The 15792-nt window shown below is 45.5% G+C and overlaps 1 protein-coding gene and 1 non-coding gene across 2 annotated transcripts; one reads left to right on the plus strand and one right to left on the minus strand.

Moving 5' to 3' along the window:
* Positions 1–1948: 1948 nt before the first annotated feature.
* On the minus strand, positions 1949–6791 carry LOC147001005 (uncharacterized). Its single transcript, XM_085830845.1, has 5 exons — positions 5270–6791; positions 4005–5191; positions 3803–3926; positions 3345–3727; positions 1949–1957 (listed from the first exon to the last, which is right to left on the minus strand). Exons 1-5 carry the CDS (start codon positions 6771–6773, stop codon positions 1949–1951), a joined length of 3207 nt encoding a protein of 1068 aa, XP_085686971.1. The 5' UTR covers positions 6774–6791.
* Positions 6792–15685: 8894 nt separating this feature from the next.
* LOC115029177 (U6 spliceosomal RNA) lies at positions 15686–15792 on the plus strand. The gene has a single exon (XR_003834731.1). It is a non-coding gene; the product is annotated as a U6 spliceosomal RNA (small nuclear RNA).

Here is a 15792-nt window from a genome sequence, read left to right on the forward strand (position 1 = left end):
ATCACTGCAGATTCCTCTCGTGAAAACTTGCGCCCTTTGGTTCAGACAGCACTCAGGAGTGGTCATTGCTGATCCTCTCTGAAGGACAAATTCCACCTCACTTGCCATTGTCTATTCCTGTCATGTCCTCCGCCTTAAGTCACTCCAATAATCCCGCTCCTGGTTGTGTTCTGACTGTTCGGAAAAGCAAATGAGGGCTGTAGAGAGAAGCTTCCTCACTAAGCACTATAGCCCTCATCACACTTGAGGACAGAAACAAAATGCCTAACAAGTATAAGCAGAGGAGTGAGGCACGATGAAATGCTCTCTTCTCGTAACCCACTGGCATGACACTGAATTCAGGTTCTTTACGTGTGCTGAGGGAGAACCTCCAAAGCAGAAATTCTTCTCAAACTCCAACGGACCCAGATGTTGCCACACTGCACATTGTTGCTGGGACCCAAAGGCTTGGCTCAGAACCTTAAAAGCACCCCTACCAAACATCCTCTGTCCCAAAGAGCAAGCTACTGAACATCTCTGAAACGCAGCTTCCCTCCCTAAGAGGTGGACATCAGTGCATTACTTTGGGGTGGTGTAGAGAAAGATCTGGGTACACAGTCATTGCTAGTGACTGCACTTAGACCTCCAGCAGCTCGGGAAATGAGCAGGAAAGCAGTGAGTGGATTCTGGGTTTGAGGGCCTGTTTATTGCTTGACTGTCTTCTCTCAGGTTGAAGACCAAAGGCTGCAACAGTGTTTCCTGAGCAGTAAGAACATGACTATAGCCCACAGGGCTACCCATCTACCGCCATGGTCTCCAGACTCTGCCTCTTTCCTAAAAGACCTCCTAGTTAGCACTAACACACTTGATTCTCCGGATTGTCTGCCTAGGAGTTTCCTAACAGGGACAGAGCTGTCACTTCCCCCTTGCCCAGGCCCCAATTTCACTGGAGTGAAGCTCCAAGGAACTAGCTCAGTAGTCACCCAATGACCTGGCCCCATTCTGGTCCCAGGGGCAAGCTGCTCAGGGTCTCAGGGCCTGTTTTGCATGCCAGGCTGTGTGAGGCTCATTTGGTGCTGACAAAGGGGCTGGCCAGTGACACAAGGCTTTGCTATGCTGAACAGTGTGAGGAGATGCTATCCATCTTTAGCATAAGCACTTTCCCCATGGTGGTCTGAGCACAGAAGGCTGGGATGGAGGTGAGCTGCCTTTAAGGCCCTTCCAAAGCCACAGCTATGCCTTCTCTCAGTTGGCCTTTGCTCCTCTCTAAGGCAGGGCCAGTCACAGCTGTCCCAAGGGTTGAGGCAAGCTGGCTTCAGCAACCTCATGCCTTTCCCTGTACACATGCCAGTGTTTAGACCAGAACCCCGAAACTTGTCTTCTCCCAGAGACCAGTATTCAGTGGGCTCAGGGACATCTTGAGAGATGAGAGCCCCCACATTGGCCTATACTTTCAGTGTTGTGTGGGTGGCCACCCTTCAGTGCAAGGAGAAGCTCTCTACCACCAAGTGCCTAGGAGAACACGCAGACAACTTGTATAAGGAAACACAGAAGCTGGCACGCATGGCTGAAAGCCCCAGCTGGATGATAATCAGTTTCAACCTAGGCCTGACCCTAAAGGTGGATGCTGGGTTCAAATCAGTTCCACAGCAAGTGGCAAAAGCATCTAAAGTTGCTATGCCCCAGGTCAGGCAAGGCCCACTCACCTCTCCAAAGTGGAACAGCGCCTCAGCTGCGCAGTTTAGTGATACATATTCTCCAGCTTGCTGGCACTGTCTTGTCAGACAGAAGAGCAAATGGTCTCCTTCCCCCTTCTGACCCACTGCCCCAAAATACTGTGAGGCTGGGTCCTCTGACTTGGAAGGGGGTGGGACTAGGGGAGACTGAGGAAGTCAGGACATGCAGCCCTCTTTGGGGACACTATCCAGCTCGGGTTTCCCCAGGCTTTGCTCTGCACTGGTCACAGGATTCAGGCATCCTGAAAACAATGTGAAGAGACTTCCGGACACAGGCACCTCACTGCCTCCTAACCACACATCATCCTGTCTCCCAATGCTTACCCCATCAAGGCTGTCCACCAACCTGGTCACACTGGAACTCCCAGTCCCACAGCACCAACAGATGTTACATCTTCTGTTGTTTGACAGTTTGAGAGCAGCACCCCACCAAGGTGACACTATGTCAGCATAACTGTGAGTAAAACCATTGCCAGGTCAATTGACAGGGAGGAACCAAGGTGACCAAGGTTCTTGCCAAAGTCTGTATAAAGATCTCACAACCTATATCAGGAGGTCTCTTGAGACTTTCCTTGTAGAGCTGGACTCTCTAATAAATGTTATTAGCTTGTCCCAACAGACTGCTTGGGGTGTGGACTCAATCTAGCTAACCTACCTCGGGACAGTGGGGTAGGCTATCTAGTAACTCTCTCGTGAGAAGACTATTCCTCCGATATGCTAAACCATCTTTTCACACACAGAAACATGAAAGAAAGACAGGTGAGCAGGGCAGGGGCATGCGTCGCATCGAGGATTTTCAACACTTGCCTCAAGTGAGGGCCACAGGGGCTTCTCGCTTCAGGCATGCTTTCGGCTCAGTCTCCACTCCAAGCAGGATGCTGTGGAATGCCACCACTGAGCTAGACTCCCTCCTGGTTGGGATTTCCTTGGGAGTGCCTATGATAATTCACTTACTTCCTCCTATGTGGGACAAAGCCTTCTTTGCAGAACTTGTAAACACACTGCCACCTAGACATCCTGCCTGCCTCCCACTGTCGCTGTCTCAGTCCACCCAGGCAGATTCCTCACCCTGTGGTTCAGCATCCACAGAGAATCATCACTTGAAAGCAGAAAGACTGCATTCAAAGACACTGTCTGTGGCTGAAATGTACAGGGAGTACTGTGCTGTAGCTGACTGTGTTGACTGTGCTGGCCCTGCTGTGCAGATCCTCCCACCTGACTCCTCCCTTCTACATCACTGCTCCCTATAGTCAATGCCCCAGCTGCCCCCTTCCCCAAATTTTGGTCACCATCCTCTGCTATCTACCTCTTTTCAGCTTTCGCATGCTCCACTTAAGGAGAATGCTGTAAGGTTGGGAAAGTGGGGCCTCGTTTGCTGGCAGCACAGGATGTGGTACCTATGTTAAGGCGCATACCCCAGAAGCACATACAATTATCATGTGTCAGCTACCAAGGATGTTAGAAAATACATATAGTAAGTAAACTGCAAAAGGGCATCTTGATGTTCACTACCTACCTGGGTTTGTGTGACTCCACCATTCCCCTCACCTGGTTTTGTGTGACTCCATCATCCCCCCTCACCTGGTTTTGGGTGACTCCACCATCCCCCCTCACCTGGTTTCCCCTCACCTGGTTTTGGGTGACTCCACTGTCCCCTGACATCTGGTCTTCTGTAACTCCATTTTCTCCTGCCTCTCGTGGAACCACTCTCCTCTGCGAAGTGCAGCTTCTCCTTTGGGCGGGCAGACAGCAGCATAATCTCCTTAGACACTTGGCCATCCTTCTCTTTGCCTGCTTCCACCCACCCGACCGGTTCTGAGGAGAGGCACTGGCAAAGTGTGGTTCAGATGTCTCCTGCAAGGACAAGCTTCTGTCCTGGTGATAACTGTCTGTGGTGATCATATCCTCAGAGTTCCATACCGATGCTGTATTATAGGGGTATGAGCTGCACTTAGTCAGGGATTCACCCTGGGGATCCTCCTGGAAGATGTGGTACTCAGAAAGAATACCCATGGAGGACGAGGATACCGTGCCTGAGGACACATCCCTGGAGGCCAATGTGTTTCTCTTCTGCATGGAGCTGCTTAGGACTTGTTCATGGTCATGCTGCACAGAACCACAAGACACAGCCTTGGAAACCATGCTTTTCTTTTGCAAGATGCCACTCAGGAGCTGCTCATGGTTGTGCAGCATGGAGCCACAGGACACAGCCTTTGATGCCATGTTTCTCCTCTGCAAGCTGCTGCTCGGGGGATGCTCATCAGACTCCACAGAATCACAAGACACAGCACTGGACACCATGTTTCTCTTCTGCAAGCTGCTGCTCATAGGCTGCTCATCATCGTACTCCACAAGACTACAGGACACAGCACTGGACGCTGTGCTTCTCTTCTGCAAGCTGCTGCTCAGAAGCTGCCCGTGGTCATAATGCACAGGACCACAGGACACAGCCTTAGAAACCATGTCTCTCTTCTGAAAGCTGCTGCTCAGAAGCTTCCCGTGGCCATACTGCACAGGACCACAGGACACAGCCTTAGAAACCATGTCTCTCTTCTGCAAGCTGCTGCTCAGAAGCTGCCCGTGGCCATACTGCACAGGACCACAGGACACAGCCTTAGAAACCATGTCTCTCTTCTGCAAGCTGCTGCTCAGAAGCTGCCCGTGGCCATACTGCACAGGACCACAGGACACAGCCTTAGAAACCATGTCTCTCTTCTGCAAGCTGCTGCTCAGAAGCTGCCCGTGGCCATACTGCACAGGACCACAGGACACAGCCTTAGAAACCATGTCTCTCTTCTGCAAGCTGCTGCTCAGAAGCTGCCCGTGGCCATACTGCACAGGACCACAGGACACAGCCTTAGAAACCATTTCTCTCTTCTGCAAGCTGCTGTTCAAGAGCTGTTCATGGTCATGATGCACAGGACTATAGGACACAGCCCTAGAAACCATGTTTCTCTTCTGCAAGCTGCTGCTCAGAAACTGCCCATGTTCACATTGCACAGGACCACAGGACACAGCCTTAGAAACCATGTCTCTCTTCTGCAAGCTGCTGCTCAGAAGCTGCCCGTGGCCATACTGCACAGGACCACAGGACACAGCCTTAGAAACCATGTCTGTCTTCTGCAAACTGCTGCTCAGAAGCTGCCCATGTTCACATTGCACAGGACCACAGGACACAGCCTTAGAAACCATGTCTCTCTTCTGCAAGCTGCTGCTCAGAAGCTGCCCATGTTCACATTGCACAGGACCACAGGACACAGCCTTAGAAACCATGTCTCTCTTCTGCAAGCTGCTGCTCAGAAGCTGCCCATGGTCATAATGCACAGGACCACAGGACACAGCCTTAGAAACCATGTCTGTCTTCTGCAAGCCTCTGTTCAAGTGCCGTTCATCATCACGGTGCACAGGACCACAAGACACAGCACTGGAAGCTGTGCCTCTCTTCTGCAAGCTGCTGCTCAGAGGCTGCTCATCATTATATTGCACAGGACAACAGGACACAGCACTGGGTGCTGTGCCTCTCTTCTGCAAGGTGCTTCTCAGGTGTTGTGCCTGGTCATGATGCACAGGACCACAGGACACAGCCTTAGAAACCATGTCTCTCTTCTGCAAACTGCTGCTCAGAAGCTGCCCATGGTCATGATGCATAGGACCACAGGACACGGCCTTAGAAACCATGTCTGTCTTCTGCAAGCCTCTGTTCAAGTGCCGTTCATCATCACGGTGCACAGGACCACAAGACACAGCACTGGAAGCTTTGCCTCTCTTCTGCAAGCTGCTATTCAAGAGAAGCTCCTGGTGATGCTGCACAGGACCACACTGGGCAGCTGTTTGGGGAGGCAGGCTCATCTGCTGGCAGCACAGAACATCAGCCATGCTGTGATTCTTGCTGTTCTTCCTTACAAGCTTGTCATCATTGTGGGACTGGTCTTTTGCTGATGAGGCAGAGGTGGAATTGTCAGGCTTATCCCCTATCTTCTTTAGGAAGAGATGGACAGTAGGAGGATCTGTGGGTATCATGTCAGTACTGGGATGCATGAGTTTAACCTTGTGGTTAGCATTGTCCATGCAAGGTGACTGATGTTTTAAAATCAAGTAAGTTGCCATGATGCTATTAAATTTTTTTTTATAGAGAGAGTCTGTAATGTCCTCGGAGTTATAGCCCATGGCCCCCATAGCTGCCACAATACTGGGGTTGGGCTTGCTGGTGAGTGTTTCTTGGGATAGGTTTCTTTTTGAAAATTCCTCACTGCCCTGCAACCACTGATGTTCCATAACATCACCTATCTTGGGCCTCTGCACAGGATCAATAGTGAACAGCTGCACAATGAGGTTGGCAATGTGTGCTGGGAGCTTTGATGGAATATAGTAATGTGGGTCTTGCATCTCCTCCTTCATCTTGTCATATGTTGTTGCTTTGAATGGGTAGTGCTTTGTCACCATGATGTATAGTACCACCCCCATGCTCCAGATATCAAGTGCCCTAGGATCATAGCTTTGGATGCTGAAAAGTTCCGGAGCACAGTATGGAAGGGTGCCACAGAACACTGTCGACTTCTGCTCAGTGTTAACCTTGATGGCCAGGCCAAAGTCACACAGTTTGATGTTTCTATTTGCATCCATCAGAATGTTTTCTGGTTTGATGTCCCTATGTGCGATGCCATTCTCATGGCAGTAACTAACTGCACAAACTATCTGTGTGAAGATGTGTCGGGCCTCCTCTTCATGTATGTAGCTCACCTCTATGATGCGACCAGCCAGATCACCACCGGAAGCGTATTCCATAACCATGCAGATATGTTCAGTGGTTTCCATGACATGGAACAATTTGGTTATATTAGGGTGGTCTACTAATTTCATGATCTCTAGCTCATTTGAAATCAGAGTAGCATTCTTCTTATCCTTTTCCAGAGTTTTCAGAGCAACTTGCACCTGGGTGTGGAGGTGGACAGCCAGTTTCACCTGAGCAAAGTTGCCTGTGCCGAGGGTCTTGAGGACCCTGTAAGGACCAATGAGGAGCTCCTGTTCAGAGGAGCTGGCCTTACAATCCTGCTGCATTGTCACTTCCTCCTGTTATTTACTGTCCATCCCAGTACCAACTCACAACACTACATTTCAAAAAATCAAAAGCAGATCTGTATTAGTTACACTTTTATTGTTATGTCAAAATACCATGGCTGAAAGCAGCATATAATAATCAAGTTGGCTCTGGCTCCCCAAGGGAGGAGAGTCCATCAATGGCAAGGAAGCTATGGTAGCAGGTAGCAGGAACAAGAAGGTAAGAGATCACGTCTTAACACATCACATGGCAGAGCACACGGGAAGTGGGCAAGGCTATAAATGCTCAAAAGTCCACCCTAAGGGATGTACTCAGGCAAGGCTGAACCTCTGAAAGGTTCAGTAACCTTCTCAAGCAATTTCACCAAAGGTGGGCCAACTGTTCCAATATGTGAGCCTGTGGGGGACATTTTTTTTATTCAGTCTACTGCAGAGTCAAAAAGGGAAGCTCATGTCAGTAAATTCCTACATAAAACAATCAGAGATCTAATCAATCTGATTAGAAATAACCTATGAAACTGAACATCAAGTTCTCAAGACAAGTGGTAAATAAATATTTTTAAAGTGTTTAACCAGCATGAAAATGCAGATTGAAAGCAACTTTGAAATTTCATCTCACTCCAACCAGGATGACTACCATCAAGAAAAAGAATCTGGCCGGGCGTGGTGGCGCACGCCTTTAATCCCAGCACTCGGGAGGCAGAGGCAGGCGGATTTCTGAGTTCGAGGCCAGCCTGGTCTACAAAGTGAGTGCCAGGATAGCCAGGGCTACACAGAGAAACCCTGTCTCGAAAAACCAAAAAAAAAAAAAAAAAAAAGAAAAAGAATCTGTGGGAATGCTGGTGAGGATGTAAGGTAAGAGGGGCCTTTATTTGCTGTGGGTGGGAGTATGAACTGATGCAGCCACTATAGAGTCAGTGTGGACATTCCTCAACAATTACATATAGAACTACCATATACATATAACTCAGACACATCTTCTGAGCCTATACCCAAAGGACTCCAGGATCTACAATAAAAACATATGCACCTCCAAGTTCATTTTACAATAGGGATAAAATTAAACACATCTAAATGTCCATTGATGGATGAATGAATAATAAAAATGTTCATGTACACAATGGAATTTTATTTACTGGCAAAGAAACTAAAGAAACCATGGCATTTACAAGTAAAGGAGTGTGTAAAACATTATACTGGAGTAACCTAAGCTTAGAAAGACAAATGCCATGGAAAACTCTCTTATATATGAATTGTTAATGCTATGTATTTAACATTGAATGCTGGTGATGGTCAGAGAGGTAGAGAGGGACTCTTAGGTGGTGAGAGATGAGAAAGAGGCCTTAAGGGAAAGGGGATAGTAGAACATATTGGAAAGGAAGGTGGAGGGGGATACAGGAGGGGAGTCTAAGGAGGAGTGGGAGGATGAGGAGAAGTAGGGATGGGAGCAGTAGCCAAAATGAGAACATGTGAAAAAGATACATGGAATCATATGATCTTATAAGTTCATTAAAAACTATAATCTAAAGGAAATTTGTATGCTGGTGTCATCAATAGATGAAGCCCCTTTTAATAGCTAAATTAAGTACATAATCCAGTGCCAGATATTGTCAGCCAGGGAAACCCCCAAAATGGCCACTGCTCCTGGTGGCTCACTAAAGTGTAATGGTAAGATCCTATCACTGGAGACACCACTTACATTGGTCACAGGACACAGAGAAATCAAGTTGAAGATGGGCTGGAAGTTTTCTCTCTACTGGCTAGTCTTCACAGTGCCTAAGGATGCTATCTTCCCAGTGTCAAAAACTGGTAAAGAATAGTCATCAAGAGTCTGATCCAGCTGTAAATCCTAGGAGCTACAATGATGGCTTGCCAAGCAAGATATGCCCTCTAGTGGAATTGTGGATAAGCTGTTCTGTAAACCAGATCAAGAACCCTTAGTGATGAGGTCACAGGTGCCAGGGTAGAACCTACTACTATTGTTTTGATTTCATGTTATTAAATGGACTTCTAAATACCCATGTTGATAGCCATAGACTGATGTTGCAGCCAACCTCAGTCATAGAAGCTTCTTATGCTGAGGGCAGGGACTGGTGCCAACCTTGCCAAAGTGGCTAGAATTCATGGTGGTGGAATGCTCAGCCCTAAGTATTCACCCACGTCCTAAGCTCACGACTTCAGGAATGTGATAGAAAAGGGGATGATGGGAAGAATGTGAGGGCCAGAAAATGGGGAGATGTGTAGCAAAAAAAAAAAAAAAAGCAAAAAAAAAAAAAAAGGTGTTTTCAGGACATGGCATGGCTTTTACATGCAAGAACTCACTTCCACTGTGGTATCCAATGGGACTGGGCTCCTCCACTCTTCATCACTGATACAGGAGGGGTCTATGAGACCCCATGGCCACCTAAGAGACTACTAGAAGGTACCATTGTTTGAGAGAGAATCATTTTCTTCAGTGGTGTAGCCAGTTTACATGATCTTGCTCAGAGAAACACTCCTCCATTGCTGGTGGGAGTGCAAATTTGTACAGCCACTATGGAAATCAGTATGTCAATTTCTCAGAAAGTTGGGAATAAGTCCAGCTATATCTGAAAGACATACCATCATATCACATATCACAACTTGCTTAAGCATGTTCATAGCAGCTTTATTCATAAGAGCCAGAAACTGGAAACAACCTAGACATCCCTCAACTGAAGAATGGATTAAAAAAATGCAGTACATATACACAATGGAATATTATTCAGCTCTTAAAAATATTAAATCTGAAATTTGCAGTCAAGTAGATAGAACTAGAAAAGAAATCATCCTTAGTGAGGTAACCCAGACCCAAATAGACAAACATGATATGTAAGTGAATATTAGTGTAAAGTAACCATGCTACAATCAACAGACCCAGAGAAGCTAAGTAACGAGGAGGGCGCTAGAGAGGACACATGGATATCTCCGGGAAGGGTAAATAGAACAAATTTTGTGAGTGGACTATGGGTAGATGGGGATGGGAACAGGAGGGATCAAGTGAGGGAGGGACGGAGGGAAGGAGTACAGGGAGAGACAACTGCAATTGAGGACATTGTGGGGGGGCGCAATATGGAAACCTAGTGCAGTGAAAACTTACTGGAACCTTTGAAGGTGACCCCAGTGAAGACTCCTAGTAATGGGGGATATGAAGCCTGAACTTATCCATCTATTGAAACCAGGCAAGGCTCCCAGTGGTGGAACTGAGACACCAAACAAATCACAATGATGGCTCAGAGCTCGTGGGAGTGGCCAACCAATGACTGGTCTAACTTGAAAACCACACCATGAGAAGAAGCCCATGGCCCACACTTCATGGGTAGCCAGGAACTGAAAGCTGGATGGCCCCCAGAGACCTCGGGTGGAACCAAACATAACTGGCCAAAAAAAGTCAATAAAGTAATTCCAAATTATATTCTGCTATACTCAAAGACCAACCAGTGCTTAGCCCAATTATCATCAGAGAGGCTGCCTACAGCAGCTGATGGGAGGAGATACAGATACATACAGTGTGATGGTTTGTATATGCTCAGTCCAAGGAGTGGCACTATTACAAAGTGTAGCCCTGTTGGAGTAGGCATATCACTGTGGGTGAAGCCTTTAAGACCCTCATCCTTGCTGGCTGGAAGTCAGTATTCTGCTAGCAGCCTCCAGATAAAGATTTAGAACTCTCAGCTCCTCCTGCACCGTGCCTGCCTGGACACTGCCATATTCCTACCTTGATGATAATGAACTGAACCTCTGAACCTGCAAGCCAGCCCCAATTAAATGCTCTTTGTAAGGGTTGCTTTAGTCATAGTGTCTGCTCACAGAAGTAAAACCCTAACTAAGACACACAGCCAAATATTAGGTGGAGTTCAGGGAACCCCAAGGAATAGGGAGAGGGAGGATTGCAGGAGCCAAAGGGGTTGAGTATACCAGGAAAACATGACCCACAGAATCAACTAAGCAGAGCCCAAAAGGGATCACAGAGACTGAAGCAAGAACCATAGCGCTGGCATGAGTATGTTCTATATGGATCTTCTGCATATCTGTCATAGCAGATTAGCTTGGGGGGTTGTGGGACTCCTATCTGTGGGAGTAGGGGTGTTTCTGACTCTTTTGCTGGACCATTTTCCTCCTGCTGGGTTGCTTCATCTGGCCTAGATATGAGTGTTTGTGCATAGTCTTATTGCATCTTGTTATGCTGTATTCATTTGATATCCCTGGGAGGCCTGCTTTTTCTGAAGTGGGAGAGGAGAGGTAGGGGAGGACTGGGAGGAGGAGAGGCTATGGTCATGATGTAGTGTATGAGAAATAAATAAATAAACAGGAAAACTAAGATGTCCTTGCTCTAGCAAATAACCTCTCACCCACACTAGAGTAATGCATTCTAATGAAATTTAGGGGCCACACATAGAGAGAAGACAGTAAGTAGGAGAGGGTGGGAAATGACTAAATTCATCCTATAAATCTCAAACAATATTCAGAACTATACCAAACAACCTAATGGTGCACTTCAGGTCAAGAAGTAAGTAGTGCCAGGTGTGGTGGCACACGCCTTTAATCCCAGCACTTGGGAGGCAGAGGCAGGCAGATTTCTGAATTCGAGGCCTGCCTGGTCTACAAAGTGAGTTCCGGACAGCCAGGGCTATACAGAGAAACCCTGTCTCAAAACAAAACAAAACAAAACAAAACAAAACAAAACAAAATAAAACAACAAAAAAAGAAGTGGGTAGCAATGCACACATAAAAAAAATCAAAGTTGAAATAAACAAAATGTTATCAGAAAGAATCAGAAAGAAAAAAAACAAAAGAACAAAGCTATTTGAAAATATATGCAAAAGTGACTAACCTTTACCCAAGCTAACCAAGAAAGATACACAAATTAATAAAATTAGAGAAAAGAAAGATGGTATTATGCCAGGTACCATCAAAGTCCATGTATGGACTGTTAGGAACTATTTTGAAAACTTTAATAAACTGGAAAAACTGGAAGAAATGGCACATTTCTAGACATGCATGACCTATCAAAATCAAGACAATAACATTTAAATCATATTAGTAGATACATTTTTTAAAGTAAAATGATAATTTAAAAAAATCCCTAAACAGAAGAAAGTCCAGGGCCACAAAGAAATGTGGAGAAACCTTATTGGACCATTGAAGAAATGGGGATGCTCACACTAATCCTTAGAAAGGAGAGGTATACTTCCAAACTGATTCTGCAAAGTCAGATTACCCTGGTACACAAAACCTAATAAAGATGTCACAGACAGAAAAAAAAAATAAGCCAAATCCCTTGATGAACACAGACAAGCATGAAAATCTTAAATGAGAATAGTCGGCATTTCACACCAAGTTCAGCAACACGTGAGATGAAATGGGCTCACCTGCCACTCATCATGGTTCCACATCTCAGACTGATAAATAATATAGCATGTAAACAGAACCCAGTGTAAAATCTCAAGCTCAGTCATAAAGAAGAAGTGTTGTGAGTCTCGGGAGCTGGAGATGATTGTGCTCCGTGTGACTAGCCAGTGTTAGTTACCTCTTGTTTTCTATCCTAGGTAGAGTCTAGGGTGCTGAGAGTGAGGCAGGGAGGGAGGAAAGGGGAGGGGTGGGGGGAGAGAAAGGGAGAGAGGGAGATGCCAGTTGCCTGAACCATCACAGACTGCCAATTTAAAACTCTGGCCTTAACAGCCCTTAGGATCTCTACTAGCTAACCAGCAGGAGCAGAGGCTAGGAGCATAAAACCCAATCTAAAGTGGCTTTGGCAAACCATTAAACAGAGTTAAGGATTCACAACACTGTAATGGTAAATGACAACAGGCAAGACTGTACCTGGATGTTGGATGTATCGATTAGGAAGCACCTCTTCCAGACTTGTAGTGTTGTACACTGCCGCTGCCACTGGTGCCCTCGGACTGAAAGATCTGCCTTCAGTAGAACAAGATGGGCACCAACTGTCTTGGCCACCCACCTCAAATTTCCAACTGTGAGTCCTGACCCATGACCTAATTGGTCACATGCACAGAACCTAGCCAATCAGGATGGCCAAGCAGGGTGAGCTCTCCTGATTGGTCGAGCTGAAGTCATGTGACTTAGACCTGGCATGGGGGGGGGGGGCGGGGGGGCGGGGAAGGCAGTTGTCAGTAAAGGCAGGGCAGTGTAAGGGACAGGATGTTCCCATTCGCTTGTGCCTGCTCATGCCTGCCTCTCTTATCCTAATGGCTTCTCTCCACGGAACTCATGGCGGTACTTCTTCCATCCCCAGTTCCCATTCCACTTGTAAAAATCCTGGACTGGCTTTCTGAAGGTCAGCGTTAGGGCTTGCCTCCAGCTTCTAGCTCTCTTCCTTGAGGAACATGACAGTCCAGAAACTGTTCACTTGCTAGGTGGGTCTTTGTTAGCTGCTGGCTCCAGGGATCAACAGGACTGGAGATGTAGCTGTCTTCAAGGAGCTAATGGTCTGTAAGGAAAAGTGTTCTCCCCTTAAGGAGCCAGAGTGTGCACTGTTCTTTCCCCACGGCCCCTTTCTCTCCTTTAATGCCTGTACCTAATCTACATAAAAACCTTTTCTTAGTGAATTCTAGATTTATATCATAAAAAGTCAGGACTTACAGCACCTCCTTATGGAGTTCAACATCCTAAATTTTCAGAATTTTCCTCTTTATGGACAGGGTCACTCTAAAACTTTTATGTCTCAGACCTGGAAACTAAACCCCCAGACATCCCATATACGATTTCTCCTTTGTTCTACTTAAAAATACTTTCACCTACTTTTTGAATCAAGTCTTCAATTTCTTGTTAAAGTTTATAGATCTCCTCAGTTCTGCTTCCAGATCTCCAGCCATGATTCTACTCATTTTTCTTTTCTTATTAAATATTGTTGAAATATTCATTTTAAAGTATCCAGTTCTTGCTTAATGGGTGCATCATTTTCTCTCATCTCTCTGAGGACTTTAAAGAGGTTATATAGTAGGACACTATCAAAATAGGTATAAATCTGAGTAGTAAACAGTCATTTGTTTCCAAACATCTGCAAAAACAGACTCCAGTGTCAGAAGTTCATTAATTACTAGATGCATAGCTGAGGTTAACTGAAAGGTGATCTTGTTATATTTTTGACTGAACAGAAATCTGACTATTTTTTCATAAGGACTCAGTTTTTAAATCTGTGTTGTTGGATACTGGGGGAAACTGCAGTTGGGGGGTACTGTATGAAAGAATAATGAATAAATGAATGAATGAACTCATTGATTTAAAATATTTTAGATTTATTTATTTTATTTTATGTATATGAGTGTTTTCTTGCATATACATATCTGTCGGGGGTCAGAAGAGGTCACCAGCTACCCTCACCTGGTGGTATGAACAGTTGAGATCTGCCATGTATAAATGATGGCAATTAAATACAGGTCCTCGGCAAGAACAGGTGCTCAGGGATGGCCCCGCCCACAGTGGACTGAGCCATCACCCACTGACCATTCATTGAGAAAATGCTTTGCAGCTTAATCTCATGGAAGTATTTCCACAACTGAGGCTCCTTCCTCTCTGATGACTCTAGCTTGAATCAAGTTAGAGCAAAACTAGACAGTACCGGTACCTTCAAAGTTTTACAGAAGTTACTGTAAGCATGGGGCTCCTGATCTTATGAGTGTTTCCAGGTACAGATGATTTTCTGATGGAGAAAGCCTCCCCCAGGAGACGGGATACAGGTCCATTGATGTGGCTTTTACATTTTTATTCTGAAGCTCTATGTTGAGTTTGTAAACCATGCACCGTTGAAGAAAAGCCATACCAATAAACTGCTTTTATCAGTTCAAGAACTTGTGGATTTATCAAAAGACATAGGCTTAAACCTTGAGATTCATTTTTTTTAAATGTTGAATGAAATTTGGCTAAAACAGTGGTTCCTAACCTTCTTGATGCTATGACCCTTTAATACAGTCCTTCATGTTGTAGTGATCGATCCCCAACCATAAAGTTATTTTGTTCTCTACTTAGTAACTGAAATGTTGCTACTGTTATGAATCATAATGTAAATATTTGATATGCAAGATATCTAATATGCGGCTTCTGTGATGGTCTCAACCCATGGATTGAGAGCTTCTGGGCTACAGATTAAAGAGAAAATTATTCTCGGCATTAGTAATTATGAAATCAAAGTATCAACTCTGAAAAGAACATTGAAGAGGCTCTACATTAACCAGTCAAGCCAAGGTTTAATGTCTTATACAAAAATGAATAAACACTCCCATCTCAATAGTGTGAAGACTCAGGTCTATGCCTCTTGTCTGTTTTCCTGAGGAGGCCTGCCCACCCCAGGAACATCCATGCTACACCTCCCCCAATTTCCTGCCTTCCATGTCCCCTTGGGGCATACTCAGCAACAGTAAACTTCATCTGCTTCCCTAAGCTCCATTTTCCAGCCCACCACTCTTGCTGCATCCTTCATGGCCAGCCATCACCAAGGACAACCAGATGGCTAAAAGCCAGATTTAGAAAACTATAAGAGCCAGGGTAATATGGCACCAGCAGAGCCCAGCTACCCTACTACAGCAACCCGGGGATATCCTAACACAGCCAAAGCACAAGAAGATGGCCTTAATTCCAATCTTATAAGGATGATGGAGGCCTTTAAAGAGGAAGTAAATCAAATCCCTTAAAGAAATACTGGAAAATACAATCAAACAGGTGAAGGTAATGAATAAAGCTGTTCAACATCTGGAAATGGAAATAGAAACAATAAAGAAAACACAAACTGAGGAAATCAAGTAGGTAGAAACCTCAAGAAGAGAACAGGAACTATAGACTCAAGCATCAACAGAATACAAGAGATAAAAGAGATTCTCAGACATGGAAGATATGTTAGAAGAAATCAACACTTGGGTCAAAGAAAATGTCAAACCGTGCTTGCTTCGGCAGCACATATACTAAAATTGGAACGATACAGAGAAGATTAGCATGGCCCCTGCGCAAGGATGACACGCAAATTCGTGAAGCATTCCATATTTTT

The sequence above is a fragment of the Mus caroli genome, unplaced genomic scaffold, assembly GCF_978045245.1.
Source record: "Mus caroli unplaced genomic scaffold, Mus_caroli_1 scaffold_15, whole genome shotgun sequence".
Classification (NCBI taxonomy): Eukaryota; Metazoa; Chordata; class Mammalia; order Rodentia; family Muridae; genus Mus; species Mus caroli.